This window comes from Ictidomys tridecemlineatus, chromosome 5 (assembly GCF_052094955.1).
Source record: "Ictidomys tridecemlineatus isolate mIctTri1 chromosome 5, mIctTri1.hap1, whole genome shotgun sequence".
Lineage (NCBI taxonomy): Eukaryota > Metazoa > Chordata > Mammalia > Rodentia > Sciuridae > Ictidomys > Ictidomys tridecemlineatus.
In genome coordinates this window covers 163,684,427-163,708,781 of record NC_135481.1, presented here as the reverse complement: position 1 = coordinate 163,708,781, position 24,355 = coordinate 163,684,427, and the positions used below count along the sequence as shown (strand labels likewise).

The window sequence follows — 24,355 nt, the reverse complement described above, 5'->3', positions numbered from 1 at the left end:
GTCAGATATGGGGGGAATTGTGGTACATTTTATAAATTTATTGCAGTATAGAATACATCCAGAAAAGTGGAACAATCATAAGTATATATCACAATGGATTTTCACAAAACCAACAAATCTGTGTGGTTAGCACGCAAATCCTTGAAATAGAGAATCTCAAAAACTCTCCTCTCTCATTCCAAACAAAAAAACATCTACCAGTCTAGGTCTGTTTTGTCTGCTTATCCATTTTATATAAATGGATTTCTATAGCCTGCACTCTTTTAAATGTCTGACTTATTAGCAATGTGTTTTGTGAAAGATTTCTGTACATTGTTATGTGAAGCAGTAGTTTATGCTTGGTGTTATATTTCATCATAAAAATATCACCACAATATATTTATCCATGCTACAGTAGATGAACATTTGGGTTGTTTTCTATATTGGAACTGTGACAAATATCCCTGCAATGCACAGTCTTGTACAGGTCTTCAGATAATGTGTATTGACTGAAATTTGATTTCTCATTCTTGGGCTTGTTGCAAAGAGAAAAATCACTTTCACTTAATTCCATATGCAGGTACCTTGGATAAGCACAAAGAGCTGGAGGACCTTATGGCTAAGTTCCTGAATGTAGAAGCAGCAATGGTCTTTGGGATGGGATTTGCAACTAATTCAATGAATATTCCTGCACTAGTTGGAAAGGTGAGAATCCGTTAATACAAATGACTTCCACTATATTCCTATGAATTGTAATTCTGAGCAGGTCCTTTGATAGAGGTATGGCTGAGATGATCTTTTTCTTAGGGAGATTCAGATTTTTTAGTAGGTTGCCAGCTTAGTACAGCAGATCTCTTCACCTTGATGTTCCTCGTTATAGAATTGCAGACCTAATAGTGGGTGAAGCTTCAACATCAGTGATGACTTAGCAAGGTCAAAATTTTACTCTTGAATCCCTATTTGCAATACTTATTAAGCATTTATTTAGACAAATTATTTTTCCTATACAATCCATTCATTTATTCATTTAGGGAGCCATTTATTGAAAATCTACTGTGTCATGGAATGAGACCAGATACAATATAGGGATGAACAAAGCTTGCATCTTGAAGATTTATGTATTTGACTGTCTAGTGGGGAAACAATACACTAAGTAAAATTCGGGGAATACCATAAAAAGTAATACACTACAGAGTTGTTTCAAAGTCTTCTTGAGAAAGACTGTCAACTCTGCAGGTGGTGGCATGAGAACAGAATTTTAACAGATAAGTTATTTCTTTAAGTCAAGAAAGAAGGGACAACATGTACAAATTACAGAGGTTTGGAGGAAATAGAGCAATAATAATTACCAAAGAAGAGACTAGAGATATAAGGCAGGTTTCAAATCACAAAAATTCTTATAGTGTAAAACATCCTGGAATGTTTGAAATTGTTCCTAAGACAAATGGGAAGTAGTTGGTTAGTTTACATAAATAAGTGTGATAACAATATTGATATTTTAAAGATATCTTATGATAACTAAATGCAATGTGTGACCTTAGATTTGGATTCAGCTTTAAAAAAATATAAAAGAAAAGATAATGTCTATAAAAGATGTTAGAACAGTATTAGAATAGTTGGAGAAGTTGAACCTGAATTATATATTAGATAATAGTACTCTGTAAATGTGGGACCTCTTGGGTATGATAATTGCATTCTGATTTTGTAGGAAGATGGCTAAAGGATATAGAGATGAGGATTATGATAAATCTCAAATGTTTTGATGGAAAAAAAATTTAACTTGTCTCAGACACATGCCCACAGTGTGGAAATGTGGGAATTCTGTTGGCTTTTGCCTCAAAATCTTAAAGCACATCGTGTGTAAGAGTACCAAAATGTAGGAGAGAACACATTTTTGTGGTCTAGGCAGCCACCAAAGACAAAGGTTCAATATAATTCATCACTGCATTATTGGTATGCTTAAACAGTTCTACAATTTAGACATTTTTTAATTAAAAAAGAAATTTACAAACAGTAATTTTATAAGCAGTAAATTCGACTGAATTTTCTCACTTATCTCAGGCTAGATGGCCATCCATACGTTCCCAAATTCAAGGTTTTTAATTGCAGAGCAGTGGTGTTTCTGTCTCTATGCATGTGAACACTGTGGAAGAATGAGAATCACAGCGTGAGAGCTTGAAACATCCTGCTGGAGGAGCCCTGATTTTCAAGGACCATCCCAAATAATCTAGAAGGATCAAACCACCCCAGAAGGTCCACAACCCTCTGCAAAACAGATAGGTTTTCCTGTCAGAAGGTCAATCCTCTGTACTTTAGCTGATGCTCAACCAAGATCTTGGATGAACTTCTCTGCTGCAAACTATGTGTAAATGTTCCAGTCAAGATGTAATCTCTTAAAGCAATTCTCCGCTTTGTGAGCTTACTGCTATCAGTATTTTATTCATATAGATACCAGCTTAAACTCTTGGCCTTTGAAAGTTTAAGAAGGCTTTAGGAATTTGTGATAGGTTTTATAGTGTCTTCTTGTTCCCTTCATTTTACATACTGGCTTGTGTTCTGTGTGCTTGTTTTCTGCATAGGGATGCCTCATTTTAAGTGATGAGTTAAACCACACCTCTATTGTCCTTGGGGCCCGACTCTCTGGTGCAACCATAAGGCCCTTCAAACATAACAGTGAGTATTGTGTGTTTCTTCAACTTGTACTGGCTTGCTCCAGGATGAAAGGAGAGATTATTGATAAAGCTTTGTCCTTGCTCTTCAAACTGGCAAATTTTCCTAATGAAGAGCAATTATCTTTATATTCATGGCTGGATTGTTAACCTCTGGTGACCTGGAACAAATGGCTGAGTGTATTAAACATCCAGATTGCTAAGTGTAACCCAAACACATTAGTGTCACTGTTAGTGGTCTTACAATGTGGTCTTTGAAGACATGATTGATCTCTTAGGATCGTGGGTTAGCAGAGAGTTATAAATCTCCCCTTCCTGAAACTGCCGTGGGCAAGTGTGAAGATTTAAGTTTCGTGTTATTTATAGTCAGGTAAAAAGTGAGCTTATTTTGTAGCGTAATGCCTTCTTTCACTCTTCCCACCCACAACTAGTTTCCATATTCAGATACTGTCCCCATAAACTATTCAACTTCATTAAAATGTCCTTTGAGGGTCAGTTTGGGTTGTGAGATTGAGTGGTCAGAAGTCAAAGAGCTATTTCTTCTTTAAAGATCTGATGAGATGGCATGGCTAGTCTTCGGAAACACTCTGAAAAAGGTAGGTGGTGGTAGACACCTGAGATGTGGGTGGGATGTGGGATGTGTTCAGGCTCTTCCCTTGACTTGCTAGGTCACTTTGTGTAAATCCTTTAATCTTTCCATTCAGTTTCTCATCTGTATACTGAGGGTGTTGAACTATGTGATCTACAAGGATCTCCTGGTTCAAAGGTTCGGATTCTAATGCACTGTCATCAGAGACCTTTCTTTTTGAGTGCACAACATACAGACACACAGACACACACACACACCACCACCACCACCACCACCACCACCACCACCACCACCACCACCACCACACCACACAGGTTTTCTCTTTTTTCCTTCCAACCCCCTTTCTCTACCACTTCCCTTTCCCCTCCACTTCTCCTTGTTTCTCTTGCTTGGTACTTCTTCCTTGAAGAAAGTAGCAAAAGTAAAACAAAGATAACTGATAGAAAGAAGTAAAACAAAGATAATTGATAGAAAGCAGAGAAAGAATGCTCCCAGTTCTGTTCTGCTCACCTCACAGCAACCTCAAACCAAAAAAAATAATTGATGAGAAAGGAAAGAAACTGCATAGGAGCATTCTCAAGTAAACCCTCTTTTTTCACCTTGTAGAGCTGTTCAAATTACAAAAAATTCCTGCTCTCACTGACTAGGGGCGTGGAGTGAGGTCTGGTTATGCCTCACTGAACCACTTTCAGCTTCTGTTGAAGGTAAATCTTTGGAGTGAAGTTTAGGGTCAGGCCCTCCATAAGAAGCAGATGGTGAGCCCTAAGGGCTCATCTGCAATGTCCAGCTAGATGCCATTCAAAATACACGGACCTCGTTGATTAACTTTGCATCAAACACTCAAACTTGGCTTTAGTCTTTAATAAGCCGAGTTAAATCCCTTCAGTTCTGCTTGATTTACTATCATTTGTTATATCCAGACTCAAATTATTTTGGCAGTTTGGGGAATTCGTGATAACAATATTGATATTTTTTTTCCAGAGGCACACATGTTTTGGGCCTCCAGAAGTGAAGAGACCAGAGCAAATTCTTTTGGTAGTATAGCTCAAGTATACTAGGCCCTTATGAAATCTTTAGCATGACAGATAATTGGTGATCAAAGGCTTTGCCTTACTGTGAAAATAAAGGGGACTGTTGATAATTATTTAACTGTAGATTCATCCATGTATATGTTTAACATGATAATCTCTCTTCCAGAAGGAGAAATAGTCATATTGTTATTTATATGGAACAAATGAACTATATCATGGCCAATGTTAATCTCTCATGTCTTCACTCCATTCTGTTGAGAGCAGTGGGTCATGACCCTATTTGCACAATATAAGAACCTAGAGAATATTTTTGAAAGATTAATGACTATACCTACCTTCAGATCAGCTACATCCAAATATCTGGGTTAGGACCAAGGCACCTACAAATGATTATGATGCATAATGAGCACCATAAGACCTACAATCTTATTTTCTAAACTTCCGTTTATTTGAGTTGATGCTGGATCTTGCCAGTGTGCCTTGGAGTATCACCAGGTACTCACCACATACTAACTCTTCCTCTCACCACTCTTTAACACTTCTGATATAAATCCTGAGTAAAAATAATGCAGAGACAATGTCCCAACCTAAAATGCCAAGAGCGTTTACTGAATAACTATTCTGATTCAGATACTATATGAGTTCTTTGGAGGACTATAAAAATAATTAGATAATATCTTAGCTGAGAGCATATGATCTAGTAGGACAGGCAGGTATGTTTACAAGCAGCTATACCGTGGATGAAAATATAAAAGAACCAGGATGGCATCAGGCAACATCTAAGAGCACAGGCTTTGACCACAGTAATTTTCACACCCACAAGAACAGCTAAAATAAAATTATGACACCACCAATTGTTAGAAAAGATATGGAGCCACTAGAATTCCCACCCATTGTTGGCGGAGTATAAAATGGAACAGTGTCTTCAAAAAACTCTTTGACAAAGTCTTACAAAGCTAAACATACCCCTATACTATGACCCAGAAATTCCATACCAATTATTTACCCATCAGAAATGAAAGCATATGTCTACAAACAGACTTGTATAAGAATGTTTATAGAAGTTTTATTCATAATAACTAATGACTGGAAATAACTCAAGTGTCTTTTGGCAGAAAAATAGGAACACTTTTTTAACTTATTCATACATAGAAAACATTAGAAAATAAACAAGATACTGTCATCTTGGATGACTCTCAGGAAAAATAATTTCTAAGGGAATAAATCAAACAAAAGTGTGTACAGGGCTGGAGCTACAGTTTCACGGCAGAGTGCTTGCCTAGCACGTGTGAAGCACTGCGTTCCATCCCTAGCACCACATAAAAATAAACAAATTCAGTGAAGGCATGATGTACATCTACAACTACAAAAAAAATTTTTTAAAGGAGTACACATACTCTGTCAATGTATTTATAGCAAATACAAGACTTGACAAAGCCAGTCTATGGAGACAAAATCATAACATGCCCATCTCTGGTAGTATGGGAGGGAACTGATGTGAAGAAGCACAAAGAAAGTTTCTGGAGTGATGGAAAGATGTGATATCTTGATTGGGGTAATGGTTATATTCTTACTAAAACTCTGAATTACAAACTTAAGATCTCTACATTTCCTAGGAGAAAATTGTATCTAAAAGTATCCTATCTAAATTGTACCTAAAAGTATACTGTATATCATGTAGTATGTAAAAAAAATTAAGTTGATTTGATTTTTTTCAAGTATAAGCTTTGATCCAAGCATTAGTGTCCTCATTCTACAGCTTATTAGCCTATGGTCTTAAACAGATTACTTAAACTCCTGGTTCTCAATGTATTTATTCAAACAATGAGGATAATTATTGATACTAATTCAAAATGTGTTGAAGGACACAGAGCACAGTGCCTGGCAATGGGAACTACTACTAAATCATTTAAGGCTGCAGTGTTGTTAGTATTTTTATCCTCATGTTGTCATCATGTCACTAAGGGACAATAGAAAAGGCTGAGGTCAGTTCACCCTGTATTGCATGAAATGGGTTGCATTTTGCAATAGTCTTTAAAGAATTAAGAGAATTCTAATCAGAGGAACCATTTTGTGTGTGCAAGACTTCCAGTGTGACCTGAGTGCAGGGCCAAACTATTAGAGAAGAAGCTAAAAACTAAGATCTAGCCTGTTAATGTAGACTCATTAAGATGCATATTGCCAGCTAAGATGTATGTACTTCAAGGAGCAACAACAGGTGCCTGGGAATTTCTGTTTCATGCTATGCTCTTCCATGGGTGAACTGGTTTTTCTCAAGACATTTAGTTGCCTTGCCATATGTCTAGTGCCTTCTCATATTTCAGAGGTGGAAACAGAGATCAAGTTTGAATTAAGCTGAAGCTTTGAATAACATTGAATAGAAAAACCAAAATTATTTGTTCCCCAAACAGTATCATCCTATATTTTTTCTACCCTGCATTTTCTTATTATTTAAAATTTATACCAAATTCTATCATTTCTAGTCTTTTCTTGGAGGCTTTTAGAGATAGCTGATAAATAATTTAAGTGACTGATTAATGGATAGATAGATATACATACATATATATATATATGTGTATACATGCATACCCAACTGGAAGATTAAGCACAAACTTCATTAAGCCCTCATCACACATTCCTATTCTGCAGATTAAGGCTATCATTTTTTTATTTGTAATTGATACATACTACTTGTACATATTTATGGGGTTCAGTATGACATTTCAATACATGTATATAATGTGCAATGATCAGATCAGGGTAATTGGCATATCCATCAACTCAGACACTTAACATTCTTAGGTTGAGAACTTCCAAAATTATTTCTACTCATCTCAAGGCTATTTAGGTATCAGTCTTCCAAGACAGCTACCAATGATCCCCATCTACTATTATTTATTCTTTTTTTGTGGTCCTTTTCTGCAATGTATCAAAGTAGACAAATGAGATCGATAGACTACAGATAAAAATAATAAGGTTAAGATTCAAATATGTAGCTTCTGCCTTTCTTATTCTCTTTTGGGTCACTTATGTGGACATGTGTGGACACTTAGGCAGCCTATGGAGAATAAGAGAGGACCCTTACTAATAACCTTATGAATGGGGCATTCTAACTGATCTCTGACCTCTGAAGCCTCCAGATGACTCTAACTCCAGCCAACATCTGATTGCAGCCTCATAAGTTTCCTGAGCTAGAATCACCCAACCACTTTTCCCAAATTTCTGATGCATAGAATCTATAAGATGATGAATATTAATTTTAAGACACATAGAATTGAAGTAACTTAATACATGGCAATAGATAACTAACACAGTTTCTCTGGCCACCATTGCTGAGGCACAAGTCAGACACTCAAGTACGGCTTCTTACTTCCTCCTCCAGTAAGTTCTATGGAGCAGATAGAACTGTGTTATCCACACCACACAGTCACTGGCAAAGAACCCCAAATGGAACAGGTTGGAGACTAACTTCAGCTATCAGGACAAGCCTTTCCTAGTCTGCATGAGGACAGAAATCATGAGAGCCTGTGAAACATAGGTCAGGAAGTACCTATGGGAATTGGTGGATAAATACCCCAGCTCCCTCCCTTATCAGGTGGGATAACACTGAGGTATCTACACTGGTGCTCAGATCTCCCTGAGATCCTAGTAGGATCTTGGCTAATACTTTTTGACTTCTTCAGACACAGTTTCCTACCAACTAATGCAACATGGCCAAGAAATGTAGACTTTGACCTTGGGAGCCTTTGGGGCGGTAACTTGAAGTACTTCTTGCACTGTTGTCCAAGGCTGAAATATGAAGAGAAGACCAACACCTTCGCATCTCACAAAGTTTATGAAGAAGGCTTCTCTTGTCCACGGATACATGAAGTAGATGCCCACAATGGAAACACATCAATTTCCAAAGAAAATATTAAAACAAAAACTGCAAAATAAAGAATTTAACAAAAGCCATGCAATGGGAAGATTTCTAAGCAGAGCCTTACAAGGCAACTTTATTTTAAAAATTTAAATAAATCTTATTTAGCCACAGATTATCTTTCTGCCAGTTTCAACTGCTCAGTGATTATTCAGTGATACAAAGTAGTTCAACCTGCTCCTCCTGACCCAGCCCATGCCAGATATGCAGCTATTTTAGTATCTTCTTTTTTAGATTCCAATTCCAGGATAACAGTTCCACTGAAATTATTCTCCAGAGAGAACATAGTAACTATACCAGGGAGAAATCAAAGGAGACAGGGACAGCTAAAAAAAAAAAGAAAAGAAAAAAGTGACTTCATCAGTGAAGGGCAGGTGAGCATTGTGTGTCTCCAGATGTGACACCTGAGAAGTATTCAACATCATTTACATACAAAGGGTGCAGATCAGAACACAATCTTATTGTTAGACAACCCCAAATTAGAAATGCTCTATTAAAACAATAGAATTATATTCTCCAAACGTGTCAATAGCATAAAAAACAAAGAGAGGCTGAAGAAATGCTCCAGAATAGAGTCTACTTGAAGAGCTGTGACAACTGAGTGCAATACCTGGTCCTAGAATGCATTCTGTAAGAGATGGGAATAAATGCTATAAAAGTGATTTCCAGGCCAATGCACGAAATTGGAAGATGAACAATAGATTAGATAATATTAGGTAAGAGTAATATGTCATTGTTAAATATACTGAAGGGGATATCTGTAAACCTACCCCTGCAAGCTTAGAATAGATTTTACAGTCTTCCTGCCCAGCTTCCCAAGTAGCCAGGATTATATGTGTGTACCACCAAATACAACAGTTTTTACATTTTAATTTTACATTGTATAGTTAACAGAGGAGAATGTGTGATGAAGACCATATGGGGTTCATAAAGCTTAAAATATTACTATCTAGCTTTTTGAAGGAAGTTTGCTGACAGAGACAGGAAAGAGAGGGCAGCAAATGCAGGGTGTATTGTGGAGTAAATTACCACAGTGGACAATTCCTACTAGGATCTCAGGGAGATCTGAGCACCAGTGTAGATACCTCAGTGTTATCCCACCTGATAAGGGAGGGAGCTGGGGTATTTATCCACCAATTCCCATCTGGGATGAATTGAGGACTGTTCATTTCTCAGGCCAAGTATGTATGTGTCCACAGTATTAAAAAAAAAAAGTGTTCTTGTACAAAGAATGGCCTGTGTTTACAAAAAGGAGCTGACATTGAAGGATAACATTAGAACACCCACAGCATTTTTTAACTCTGCTTGAGTCCAGTAATGCTAGATCACTTGTAGGACCCAGAAAACTGTATCCCCTTATGTAAAAAAAGAAAAAAAAAAGCCATTCCAATGTAATGGCTATTGGAGTTCTATCCTAATGGTTGCTTAAATTTTCCACTCAGAATGTTACAGTTTGGCCTTTGAATTCTTGCCAGCTAAATATTAGGAATATCTTCTTGCATTTTGTACTGTAGGAAGCTTCAATGAAATAGTCCATCCTCAGATTGACTCACTGCGTCCCCCAAAACACTCTGCAGCTATTTCGCAGCCTAAGCTAAGGAACCAGATCTACCCAGGAACCAACACATTTGTTTTCCATTGTGATTCTGCTGCATTTTGAAGAAATGAGCAAAAGCCTCTGTGGGACACTTGTGCAACTTTGGGAAACACATTTTCTGGGCAGAATGTATTAACCCCCTGAGCATTTGAAGATCTCAAACCCTGGAGAGGCTTTAATTCCCTGGAAGGGGCAGTGTCTTCTTCTGATATTTGGAGAAGTCAAGACTAAGTTACTTCTTCCCTCAACCTGCTCACATTACTGGTAATTACGTATGATCTAGAGTCAAGGACAAGTCTCTCAAGCTTTAGTGTGCAGATGAGGCATCTGGGGGTCCTGTTAAAAAGCAGACTGTGGGCTGGGGATGTAGCTCAGTGGTAGAGCACTGCTCTGATTTCATGGGCCTAGACAGGGGCTTGAGACTCTGCATTCTGAAGAGCTCCCTGCTGATTCTGATGCTGTTGTGCAGGACCACACCTGGAGCAAGCAGCCTTTATCCTCAAGTGTGTCACAAAGGATTTCTTAAGCTAGTCTTGCAGAAGAGAAGATGTCTCTTTGCTAAGAGAGTTGCCATGAGATCAGAAATCCAAGTGAGCCAAGAATTGGAGTGGTTAAAAAACAAATGAAGAGGAACCAAAATTCTACCTAGCAGCAATTCAAGGCCAAGAGGAGGAAGAACAAAGAGTCTAGTGTTTGCTGGAAAACTCTGAGCACTGCCTCCTCTGTATAACGAGGGGTCATGAAGTTGTTTGCGTGAAAGGTCAAACCTATAAACATTGCTTGCACTCTTTTGCAAGTCATGGCCATTTAGATCTCCAGGTCCGACTTGGGATCCTCAACTAGATTATCTTTTAACATAAGTTAACAATATAGAAAGCTTGCTACAAGGAGCCTTTTATATGCACTACAATTTTAGTCTCACAACTATACCACATCGCATCTGCTGTTATTTCCCCTTTATTATAGGAGAAGAGACAGAGGCACAAAGTGATGAAGTGACTTGCTTAGAGACAGAGAGCTAGTTTGAGGCAGAGCTGGGATTTAAGCCCAAGACATCTATCCTGGGCAAATACTTTGGTTCAATCCAGAGCTAAGAAAATCTGTACCAACGTATTTGCCCAATATGTTTTAAAATGTAAAGGCAGCAAGAATACTCGCAGTGATTTCATAGAAAATAAACTCCATAAAAATCACTTTCAGAAAAGTATTTGTTTTGCTAGTCAAAGTTAGCCATTATGATTTTTCCCCAAAAGACTAAACAAGCTGGGGGGCAATCTTCCTTAACACCATCATAAAAGAATAATTTCTTTATCATTCACATTTAAATACCTACTCATAATTATCCCACACTTGGGCTGAATCTTAAAGGATTAAACTGGACAAATCTCCAAGGGAACAAAAGAAGTAATAACAAGGAGCAAGAGAGGAGAAACACTAAAGAGTAGCATTCATTCATTATCATCTATTCATTTTTTAATTTATAAAATATCTGTTGAGTGCCTAGCCTATGCAGATGTGAAAATGTTTTTGATCAGTATGCCGTGGAGTAAGAACCAAAAAGCATCTCTATCTGGGCAAGGAGGTGCACGCCTGAAATCCCAGGGACTCAGGAGACTGAGGCTGGAGGATAACAAGTTCAAAGGCAGCCTCAACAAATTAGCAAGACCTTGTATTAAATTAATTAAAAAAAAAAAAAGACTGGAGATGTAGGGATGAAGCTCAGTGGTAAAACTCTCCTGTGTTCAATCCCCATGCCCATGCCACTCCTAAAAAAAAAATGTCTTAATGCAGCTGGAGATAGGTTTTGAGAAGCCCTGAATGATAAAAGGTAAGCCACCAACCACACCAGGAAACATACACAAAGGGGAGGCAGAGGAGGCAGGAAACCCGGATCTCCTTCTTCTGAAAGAGAGACAAGGCATAGAAATGGGCAATGAAGGAAGCCCTCACACAAAATCCAGGCTTTCCGTGGAAGCAAAAATCCACAAGAGGAGACAAATGGCAAAAATATGGGAGGAGGAATTGTGTTGTCACTCTACAGTAAAAAAAAGGAACAGAAATAAGCATCCAGTTCTCATCCTCAGGAAGATACACTTGGAACTACACCTAATCTGCCCCTCTTGGAAGATTCTGGTGCCCATGCTTTCAGATGCTCTCTTTTCTCAAGATCATATCTACAGCTTTCGAACATCTAGCTGGCTTGCTGATGTTATCAGGGCTTTGAATTTAAGGACAGGTACAGGCTCGGGCTTGCCAAGTGTATGTGTCATCCAAGCCTGATTGCAGTTTTCAACACATCTTTGGATTATTCCAGATATGTAGTAATTCAGCGATCCAGTTGCCCATATCTGTGAAAGACCAGGCCTGTTGTACCAGCCATGGACCATAGCCTCCACGTTTTCATTTTTGATAGTTAAATATTCACAACCATCTTGTCAGGTCCATCCTCTTGGTTCTCCACAGAGCAAAAGAAACCTCCCTGGTGAGTCAGATTTTGTGGTGAGTAACATCTAAAGCATTGTTGATGCGCAAATTTAGAATGATCATAATCACATAGTATGTCATTATGACTTTACAACAACTTTGTACAATAGTGTCGTGTGCCTTGATAGTGTCAAAAATCATTCCTTTATTTGAATTTCCACATCTCAGAGTTTTCTTATAAGAAACACTTGGAACTACAAGTTTTATAAAACAACAAAAATGGGCTTGTTGGGGGACTTTTTTTTTTCTAAACAAATTTGGCATTAGTTTGCTCTCAAAAAAAAAAAAAATCACCTAGTCATTCTTCCCTGTTTCTCAGAGTTGTTGTAAGGATTAACATAATGCTAGAATAAGGGACGTAGTAAGTATTACTACTTAAAGATCCCTCGAAGATGTTAGCAGGTGGCTTGGGAAATGGCACAATCCCACAAGGTCTACAGAACATAAATCACAATCCCCTGAATCCTACAAGTTTGAAACTGACACACAGAGACTTGCAGAGCAAGACTTGCAGAACCAGAGAGGAAACTGCCCAAGCAAGGCTAACGTGGGTACAGAACTCAGACTGAGTGAAGTCATCCCTTTCCCTGTCCAACTTCTGTGATTCTAGGTCAGTGATTTTGTCCCTCCCAGGGGAAAACAGGAGGGAAAAAAATCTCTGATTTTTTTTTTATATGCAGATAATACAGTATGTGCACACTGGGGTTTTTGTGAAGTCCACCAAAAGCCTCTCTTCATGGAATTTGCTATTCAAGTGACAAATGATGAGGCACAGTTTTGAAGGCACTAGGAATCCTTTTGGTTTCATTGGGAAAAAGGCATAAAATGTATCATGTCACTTAATGGCTTATTTTCATGTTCTGCTTGTTATTAAAAGAAGAGAGAAACTTCTCTGTAGGACTAGTGGCATTCATTTTAAAACTAGCCCTGTAGAGGGCGTATATGACGTTTTCAAGGGGAAAGAAAAAGCCTGTGGATTTACAGATTTTTCAAAATCTTGCAATATCCATCTTAAAATGACTGTGAATGTAGTTCACTTGAGCTGGTTTTTATAAGGACGGCATTCGAGTCATCCGCATCATGTATCATTTCTAGACAAAACTTCCAAATTTCAAGTCCGGAAAGGAAAAACATCCCTTAAATAGAGCATGTCTTTATTCATTTAGAGGCTAACAGCCTGCCCGACGTAGATGGAGAAAAGGGACACAAGTTCCTCCAATCACATGGGTTCTTTCAACATTTTAGACACTCAGTCTACAGCATAAATGACAACAACAACACCAATGAGGGTTGATGACCCTTGAAAATTTGACAGAACTACTTTTTGTTTCCTTGGCTGCCATCTAGTGGTTAATGATAAAACATGCACCCCAAAAAACATTCAGAAGAGATAGACCTGTCTTTGAAACAAAAACAAAAGCACAGGTGATTAAAGAATTGTCACAGACAGTTGGCAATTATCCTTTCTAATAATTTTTACTTATATCTAAAAGTGGTCTTTACTTTTATGAAAAGAGAATCTATCCAATAATCCAATATTGATGTGTCCTTAATATTTATACTTGGACTTTGGCTAGAAAGATACAGAAGAGAAGGCCCCTGTCTTCCAGGGAGGAGAGACGTGAAAATCAATAATTAGTATTGTGATGGGTGCTTAAAAGAAGGGGGCACTGAGGAGAAAGCCCCATTATTGACCAGGAACTTTTGAGTTGATGTTTGAATGATGAGTGGAACTCTTCAGATAGACAACAGGAAGAGCTTGGAGACTGTGTGTCGGAGAACACTAAGAAACTATGTCGGAAAAATATGCAGAGGCTAAACTAGAAAGGGCCTTTTGAGATTGTATAAGGTCCCTGTTGTTATAAAAAAATAACCTAAAAACCTCAATAGCACATAAAAATCAGCACTTATTTCTCACTTGATACTGTAGGAGGGTTGGGATAACTAAGCCCTGCCTGTCTTTTATTTTTTTATGGGCCCATCCCAGGACTAGTGGACTAGCCTGGGGATTTTTTTTTATCAAGACACTAGCAGAAGCTAAAGAGAAAGAATAGAAATATATGAGGCCTTTTTCCAACCTGTATTTGGAACTAGCAAACTATCTCCTCTTTACACTTGATTAACCCAAGATATTCACTTGGCTGAACCCCAGTCAAGAGGCAGGTTGTCTACCTTTTTAGTAGGAAAAAATGGCAAAGTCATATAGCAAAAAACTCAAGTGAAGGGAGAGTGGGAAATAAGTCTAATAATGCAATCTGCCATGAGTTCCATCTTGGAAATGTTGGGTTTGAGGTACCCACGGATTTGTCTAAAGAGTTATAAAGTTGGAAAACCAGTGTGTAACCCAGAACAGAGATCTGGCTTGCATTTAAGCATCCAAGAGCTCTAAGAACCCAAACATGCAAACTTCTGGGCCTCATCTCACACCAACTCTCAGGAGAGAGTCAATCTCAATAAAAACATCAGGAGTCTGCATGCTGATCAGAACCCTAGATGATGTATTCTGTTCACACTGAGGGTGGAGACCACTGGCAAATAAATGGCAAAGTAAAAGACAAGAGATGAACATCAAAAAGAACAGTGGTAGAAAGAAGAAATAGCTCCTATGAAGGACACTAGAAATAGTGGGAAGAGGGATAACAGAAACCAAAGAAGAATGGTGTCCAAACACTAGAAGAGAAAAACTTAAAGCTAAGTACAGGCTGAATTATATCAAATGAATTATATCTAATAGGACAGGATTGGGGGGAAAGAAGCCTATAATTGTAAAAGCCCCATATATTTGGCAATTAGGACGTACTTGATGCATAGGAAACAATACTGATGCCAGGCATATCATTAAACCTGTTTTGCAGACAAAAGGAAAAAAAAAAGTGGCATGAAATAAAATGAAAATCTACCATCTCTTTCATTTCTTTTTTTCACGGATTTCCATGTTATCATTACCATTGATTAATTCTGTAACTAAACAGATGTATCACCCAGAAAGTTAGTCTCTGGATAATTAAAGAAATAAAAGTGACATTTTTTTTATCTGTTGGTTCACATATGATGCCAAATGTGATTGATGAAACATTAAAAAGGGACTCTTGCCAATATGTAAAGCCTTATTTATTTGAATAAAGAATTATTTCTTCATTTCTTCATTACTTCATAAAATACACTATGAGTTTTCTTAAGATCAAAGGATGTCAAAGAGTGTGTTAGAGCTAAGTCTTGGATTTCCAAGAGCGCTTTCTAGAACATAATGCTCCTAGTTACATGTCATATACTTTTTCTGAATGTCAGAGCTCAAGATAGTATGTTGGTGCTGGTGACAGGTTGTGAGACACAAAGAAACCAAGGTTTCCTTTGCAAAAATGTTCTGAAACTGAGCCAGCAAAATCTGATTTATCCAAGCCTACTCCTATTCACATGAAGGCACCCTTATTGAATGTACTTTGCTCAAATGTACTTGATGATTCTCTCTCTCTCTCTCTCTCTCTCACTCACACACACCAACACACACTTACACACACACCAACCACGCTCACACACACACCAAATAGCTGAGTTGATAGACAAGTTCATCATAATCTCTCAACCCAAGCCCAGCCATCTACATCAAATTGCAGATAAATGAAATGCACTGTTAATTATATTTGTCAGTAAATGTTAACAAGGATGATCTGCTGGACTTTCCTCCTTCTTTCCACATTATCATGGAGTTTGAGAAGATAGCACATGGTTTTCACATAAAGCAGTAAGGGTAGCAGTCACAAATGAGAACCACAGTACAGACCATGAGGTCAAATCCTGACTTTGCCATGTATGATCTAGACCTTGGGTAGTTTACCAAACCCCTCTGTGCCTCAGTTTCCTAAATCATAAAATGGACATATTTTTAGTACTTTCTTCAGAGAGTTCTTATGCAGATTAAATGAACTTTAACAAAGAATGAATGGGCTTGGAAAGGTGAATGCACACATACAGGACTCAATAATCAGGAGCTATTATTAATGTGTCCAGAACTCTGCAAATATATTTTACAAAGGAGGACTAATTATCCTACCCTCTTATAGTTTTGAAATTTCTAAGATTGAAAGATGTCAAAAATCAAGCCCCGCCAGGCTTGATGGCACATGTCTATAATCGCAGTGGCTCAGGAGGCTGAGGCAGAAGGATCCTAGTTCAAAGCCAGCTTCGGCAACTTAACAAGACCCTAAGTAACTCAGTGAGAACCCGGCTCTAAATAAAAAGGGCTGGGGGTGTGTTTCAGGGGTTAAACACCCTGGGTTCAATCCCAGGTACCAAGAAAAAAAAAATCAAGTCCCACAGCATAGGAAGTGAGATCCCTTACCAGCAAAGTCGCCATGCCATGAAAACTTAACTAAATCCTAGTATACTAGTCTGCACAATACCTGAGTGGGAGTTACTTGTATCTCTCAGAGGTCATTTTAATCTGACAACAAGCTTTAGCTTAAGAGATGCATTAAATGTAGAATTTCAAGCTCTTTAATGTAGCAGAAGAAACTGTTGAGAGCCTTGGAAACCACGCACCTTCAGTAAGGGTTGACTCTGCCTACTCATACAAATCCAGCTATTCATCTCAAGAGAGTTAGGTTTTACTAAGAAATAGAGTTCTGTCGTCCCTGGTGTTCTCTGATTCTAACTTAGTTCTCTGAAAGTTCAAGTCTGAGTGTGAGCCTAAATTATCTGACACCTTCTTAGGAGAGAAAATGAGGGAGGGAAAGAAAAACCCTCTCATGACTCAATTTCTCTCTCTCTCTCTCTCTCTCTCTCTCTCTCTCTCTCTTTATCTATCTATTTTATTATTATTATTATTAATTTTTTTTGATTATGTAAAGATATAGAAGACTTAGAGAAGCTCCTGAGAGAAGCTATCATCTATGGTCAGCCTCGAACCCGCAGAGCTTGGAAGAAGATTCTCATCCTGGTAGAGGGCATCTACAGGTATGTAAATAACCACAGCCATTTTAACACCCATAGAAGGGATGATCGATGGGGGAAAACTGACCTTTCCTAGGTAAATGAAGAAATAAATTAGGTATGGATATTATGAAAAAACTGAAGCAGAGTTACTTACGGGAGTTGTCAGTCCTTGGGTCTCCATCTTTTCAGTGACATTTTGCATATGGTGGGACACTTTGGAGGTTCACATGCTCTTGAAGCCTTCATCAGAAGTGTTCTCATAATTAATGTGTGTTGATTCTTTCCACTACCTTTACCTGCCCTGGGGTTTTAGACATGTTTTGTGACTGAGTTAATCAACATCAAAATGTTCCTTGCCTTTCCTCTATAATATTAATTTCAATCAGTGGCCCCTGATACCGCTAACTAGACAGTGCATTCAACCACCAGCTGCTTTCTGAATTTGGCCAACTTCACGTTCAGTGACTGGCATCCGAAGACAAAAGGCTTTCTCCAGAGCCAAGGGAGGAGGGAGGATGGCAGTGTGATGATCTTAATATTTTAATATATGTTCAGGATCAAGTTTTTCTGTCTCCTTTTAAGTTGGGCAAACACTAAGCCATTCATAGCTGTACTTTTATATTTCCGGTTATGATATAAATCGCTTCATTCTCTACCTAAACGAATTATCATTGTTAAAATGAAAACCACACCTAAGCTTTTTTTTTTTTTTTTTTTGCTGTTGGGTTTCCTAATCCATAGGCCAAGGAAATATTATCTTGGAGGTACCAATTCCTACCTAAATCAATTCTCAAATCATCTTAACGTTAGACTATTCAAGGGAGAGATTTACTATGAAATAATGATAGAGAAGTGAAAAATGTTAAAAGGAAAGAAAGGCTGTTTAACCTTCCAACCAGGAGGAGTATGACTGCAAAGGAGACTTAAGAACTAGCTACCTTCAGCTGGCTAGTCTGATCAATCCCTTACATAAGTAATGTGTTAGTCAGCTTTATGTTGCTATGACCAAAATACCTGACAAAACCAACTTAGAGGAGAAAAATGTATTTGAGACTCGCAGTTTCAGAGGCTCAGTCCATGGTTGGTCACCCTCATTGCTTTGGACCTGAGATGAGGTAGATTATCATGGTGGAAGGAAAGTGGCAGAGGAAAGCTACTCACCTCATGCTGGCCAGGACGCAGAGAGAGATGGGAAGGGGCTGAAGGGAAGACAAACCTTTCCATGACACACCCCCAGTGAGCCACCTCCTCTAGGCGTACACTAGCTGCCAACATTTAACCACCCAGTTAATCCATTCAAACCAGGATGGACTGTTTAGTTTACAACTCTCATAATATAATAATTTCACCTTTGAATATTCCTTATTAACACAAAAGCTTTGGGAGGACACCTCAGATTCAAACCATAACAACTGAGAAACAAATAACTAAAGAAATACACTACCATCCCTTTTAGAAACAAGAAAAATCTCCCATATTTAAAATAATAATGATAATTATGATATCTTTTTTTAAAAATTTAACTCTAGTACTTGCCTCCAAAAGTACGGCTGTTCTGAATATTCCCAGAGCTAGTGAGGGGTTACAAAGGAGGCTTTTAAATTTCTCATAGCCTACTTCCTGCATCAACTATCATTACCTCCTCATTAGGTCACATTACCCAGCGGTGTGGCACTAATACAGAAGGTCACATTACCCAGCGGTGTGGCACTAATACAGAAGTCTTTGGGACTCTAAACTAGTGGTCCTCAACTGTCCCCAATGTAGGCATATTTGGCAATTTTCAGTTACTACATTTGCAATAGGATGCCGCTGATATCTAGTGGGGAGAGGCTAGGGTAGCTGCTAAGCATTCTGCAATACACAAGACATCTTCCCTCACAACAAAGAATTATCTAGCTCAAAATGGCAGTAATGCCAAGGTTGAGAAACCCTGCTCAAGAATAATGAACTCTTCACTAATCCTAAACTTGCTGATTTTAACAAGCAATCTCCTATTTACTCTGTGTCATAACCTCAAGTATAGCTATTTCTCCTTGTGCCATTTGTGCCAGTGCCAGCCTCGGAAAGGAAGAAGACAGCCCTTATCAAACACCTGTCATTCAGACTTGGACTAGTGGGAGTATATATGGGCTAAGGGAAAGCACACCAGGCATCTCCTTTAACTAGAGTAACTGAAATCAATTACAAGTAAACAGAACTAGATTCTACTGATGGATAATTAAGTTTCAGGCATTTTAACCATGGCTGAAACTAAGAGTACCACCACCATTTTAATGTCAAATATTCTCATTAGTTACACAGAGAAACCATTTCAGCTGAAGAATTTGTTAATGGTATGTGGGCCTGTGTCCTACATGATATCAGAAGGACAAGCAAGCCAGGTGTGGACTTCTGGCTCCAAGCCAGGGTGGCATTAACTTATAATTTAGGTTGCATTAGCAATGGTAACTGCTCAGTTGTCCATTGCTATGTGACAAATCACCCCAAAGCACAATGGTTTACACAGAAGTGATTTATTATTCTCCATTCTACCTGGGTCATCTGAACCAACTGGGCAGTACTTCTGCTCTATGTTGGATTCTTCCTGGCAACACAGTTCAACTGAGAGTTCAGCTGGGACTGGAATATCCAAAATTATGTCATTTACACCTCTAACCCTTGGTACTGGCTGTTGACTTGGGTGCCTTATTCTCTTTCACATGGCTTTTTCTGCATATATTCTCTTTCTGTTTGACTATTTAGCCAGAGCTTCCTTACAACACAACAACTGGCTTCCAAAGGAGCAAAAGCAGAAGCTGCCATCATTTTAAGGGATTGCCCCTGAACTGAAACAGCATCACTTTTGTCATGCCCTGTTGGCCAAATCATCTCATAAGGCCATCCCAGATTCCAAGAAAGTGAAATAGACTTTGCCTATATATATTTTTAAATTTTTTTTAGTTGTAGTTGGAAACAATACCTTTATTTTATTTATTTATATTTATGTGGTGCTCCAGATCAAACCCAGTGCCTCTCACATGCTAGGCAAGTGCTCTATCACTGAGCTATAATCCCAGCCCTAGACCTTGTCTCTTGATAAGAGAATCAACTTGAGTACACAAGGATAGGAATACTTGCAGGCTGTACTTGTTGGAGGCAGTTTACCATAGCATCTCAATCAACCTGGCATTTATGCAGAGTGAAGTCTCCCCTTGACATAGACATCCTTAACAAAGAGGCTCCTATCCTATCTGCACATGATAGGATGCCCGAAAGGTCTTATTCATAGACAGGAATCAGGGCACCTCTTAGAAAATGCCAATACCACATGGAATCTTAGTTTCCTCATCTGTAAAATAAGGCTAGCCTAAGGGGAGTTCTTCAGCAAACCTTAATGGAAAAGTATTCATACAGGTGTTCTAATTTTCAGCTATCACCAAAACATGGAATCATTCCCAGAGGATTTTCCAAAGTTAGAAATGTAAAATCAATAGTTTACAACTGTACTTCCACTTTTGAGAGGTGTATTATGAACACGGATCTAGGTGATGCCTTCTCAAAGCCCCCTTTGAATTTTAACTTCTAGGATTTTCTTTTTTTCTCTTGCTCGTGGTCTGTCAACATGGAAAAAGTACCCCCACCACAAAGAGCTCACATATCGTATATTTTTTCATAATGCCAAAAAAGATCAATCGGACAAATCAGAAAGTTCCTGAGAGATATCACTATTGTCATGTATTTTTTAGAATAAATAAATAAATAAAAAGTTTTTAAAAAATATTTAAAAAGACTAGGTACCAAGACTAAAGAGTCAAAAAAAACTCCACAAAAGTAATATAATAATAATTATTATTATTAAGTTATATCAGTTATGATTAATGTCACCAACTGTACGTGTAATTTTATTTTTATATATAATATAGAAGAGTCAGGATTTGTAGGCAGGTCTGGAACCTGGGTTCAAATCCTGATGTGGCTGCCTTCAACTATGTACCCTCAAAGGAGCTATTTTGAAAGTATTAAATGAGATCATATAAGTTGGTCTTTGTCAGAGGCCTATCCCATAGAAAGGCCACACAAAGAGTGGTTGTCTTCTTCATAATATTTGTTTACAGTTGAGGAAGTTGCAACATATATTGGCCGCAAAGCTCTTTGCACTTCATTCACACCAAGAGCAGATGTCAGAGGATGGAATCATAATTTACCATGTGTCTGCTCCTTGCTATGTATTTCACAAATGCAATCTTGAATAATCCTCTCAGTGCCCCTGAGGTTATTTTGAAGATGAAGACACTGAGGCTGAGAAGCCTAGATAACTCTCCCCAAGACCGATAAATGAGATAAAGCAGAGCTAGGATTAAACCCAGGTGACCTTGGTAGGACAAAGGCTCAATAGAAACACAAGAGTCAGCCCATCTGTTCACATCCAAGGAAGTAACCATGGAAACCCAAGATCACTCATTTCAACTTTTATAGCTAGTCTATCTAGACTTTAGTTTCTTTATAAAATGGGGAGATTGAAACTTGAAGTCTCAATGAATCCATGATTTATGATCCCATGATTTCCATACACCTATGTAAATATTATAATGCAATAGTATTATTTTAGTATTCTGATCTGCATTTTCCTATTGTTTTAAAATCATATTTTTGTAGAGTTTTTTGTCTCTGAGAAATCTAGATTTCTTATCAACTCGTGGTGGTTCAGAAATCTCAAAATTATTTAAAAACATACTAGATAAGGAAAATATCCCAAATAACCTGGAACCTAAACTAGCATGGGAGGAGCCCAAACTTCAAAAAAATGCACATATAAACTTATGCTGAAGTCTCAGAATGCCATCTGATTTAAGAATAGACTAAGTAATCCATTTGACTCTCCAAAACAGTATAAATTAAGAATTGAGAACTTCAATGGTAAAACACTATCCTATATCTCTATGGTTTAAACACGTAAAAGCAAAGAATAATGAAAGAATAGTTATTTTTAATCATAACTCTCCCTACCCACCTCCTCTCATCTTTGGACCCACCAGGGTGATTTTTCCACATGCAAATTGGCCAACCAATGGTTTAATTTCCAATCCTGCCAGTGGATAATATGGTTTATATGTGGGGAGAAAGGTGATGAGAGGGAGATTTCAAAAGGGAGTCTTGTCACTTAGCTAATACACACTATGTAATAGAAAAATATATAAAGAAATGATTCACTGACTTGCTGGTTTAAGAATAATTCAAGTCCCTGCACAGAGCTTTCAAATTAACTGATGGGATTATCTTTACTTATAGTTATACTTTAGTTGTTTTTTCTTCTATTGAAGTTAAAAATATAATCTTTCCTTTACAAAGAACAAAATGCTGTTCTTTCTTCTTTGTTGTTTTGGGTGCTTTTTTTTACAATAATTCATGATAATAAGATAGTTTTTATGCAAGATTTTAATATCCCACTAAAAGAAAAGGTTCAATTAAAATATGATCACACTGAGAAAATGAAAATAGCTGAGTTCTCTCTAGGACTCTGTGTGTGCCCTGCATTAACTTCAGAAATCAGCAGTACTGTACAGTCATTAATCTTAGAGGAAGAAATATAAACCAGGTGGGCAGGCTCCTAACATCAACTAGACTAGCCCCATGGAAGGATGGTTAATTACCTGCCGAGAGTGTCTATAAACACTATTCAACATTAACTGCCTCCTGTCAAATCCAGTTCCAGAACAAAGAACAGCTATTTGTGGCATGTCAAATATTTTTAGCATATTTGTGTTACCAACTTATAACATTTTAAAGATGAGAAGAAAGTTCTAGAATCCCAAAGGCCCAATGCCATTTATTATATTTGACACCCACAATGACACCCACGTGCCTCATTCCTAGAAGATTCAATGCAGGGCATTGTCAAGAGCTCCCCGTTTTCCAAGTTAGACCTCATTGCAACCATTTCCTCCTACATGCCTCCTCCCAGGAACAATAACAATTCACTGAGCACTTGTGTGTCACTTTACAAGCACGATTTCTAGTTATATTCTAAAGACCCTGTGAGGAGGGCTCCATTGTCATGCTTATTTTACATAGGAAGAAACTGAGGCAGAGAATGGTACATAAGTTGCCCAAGTTTCCAGCTAGTGGCCATAGTCTAAATTTAGGCGGTCAGATGGCCATCCTGCCTCCTCTTCCATGCAGACAGCTTCAACAAGCAGTCAACCTAAGGAAATGTTGAAATTAACTCACAAATTTACATAAGAGAAGACATCTAAAGTAACTTTGCAAAAAACACAAATGTTGCGCTCAGTGATAATCATACTCTCCTCAAACCCACCTACTTTGGTCTGGATAACTATGCAACCAGCTGCACTACTGTGATCCAATCAACCTCACATATAAGCTTATTTTTTTTAAAGACACTAAATTTAATCTAATAAACTGATTATAAAGGAAGCAGTAGTTCAACTTTGTTTGATTGAATTGATTTAGTCCTTGAACTAAATTAAAGGGGTGCTAGCATTGTTTGACAAGCTCCTTTGTGTGGCGAGCATGTTGAGTTTGAGTGTTTTTGTGAAACTCACCTGTCAGGGCAATCAAAATTGTGTGCAGTGTAGATACAGCCCACAGTTTTCTGAGAATGGATGAAAGTCCAAAGTTCTAAACCCATGGAATTCTAAAAAACAAACAAACAACAACAAAAAACATGTAAATATAAATTTTAATTTTATTGATTGACATTATATTTTTCCCTTTGTTGGAAGATTTAAGTGTTTTTTGCAGTTTACAATCTCATGAAAAATAAAATACTTAGGTCTAAAGCAAAAGGATTCCTCTGTAGCATTTGTCTTCCAAGTGTTGTCCCCAACCCCTGGTGTCCGCTCTCCTGGGAGCTTAGGCACATTCAAAGCCCCACCCTAGATCCACTGAATCAGAAACTCTCTGGTAGGGAACACAACTTAAACCCTTTGGGGGGATTCTGACACTTGCTCAACATCGTTTCATTGCCCAAAAGGAAAAGAAAGAAGGAACTCCACAGGGATGCTTCCAATAAGACTTTGACAGGTAGTGAGTACTGAACAGAGGTCCTAGGGATTGTCTATTATGCTATAATCAATGCCATGATGTCTTAAGTCAGTTTTTGGTGTGTTTTTAATTCCTTCTTTTAATCTTTGGCAAATCCACGCACTTAAT

At 38.0% G+C, this 24,355-nt stretch overlaps 1 protein-coding gene and 1 long non-coding RNA gene across 2 annotated transcripts in view; one reads left to right on the top strand and one right to left on the bottom strand.

Annotated features, from left to right (window-relative positions):
• Nucleotides 1-24,355, top strand: part of Sptlc3 (serine palmitoyltransferase long chain base subunit 3) — a 139,729-nt gene that overhangs the window by 68,921 nt on the left and 46,453 nt on the right. Inside the window, exons 5-7 of the mRNA XM_005320471.4 lie at nt 560-684; nt 2,559-2,652; nt 17,116-17,221. Of these exons, the coding sequence (XP_005320528.1) occupies nt 560-684; nt 2,559-2,652; nt 17,116-17,221 (325 nt within the window). The remainder of the gene's footprint in view (nt 1-559; nt 685-2,558; nt 2,653-17,115; nt 17,222-24,355) is intronic.
• On the bottom strand, nt 18-23,833 carry LOC144378051 (uncharacterized). The gene is made up of 2 exons (XR_013439546.1): nt 23,746-23,833; nt 18-2,122 (listed from the first exon to the last, which is right to left on the bottom strand). It is a non-coding gene; the product is annotated as an uncharacterized LOC144378051 (long non-coding RNA).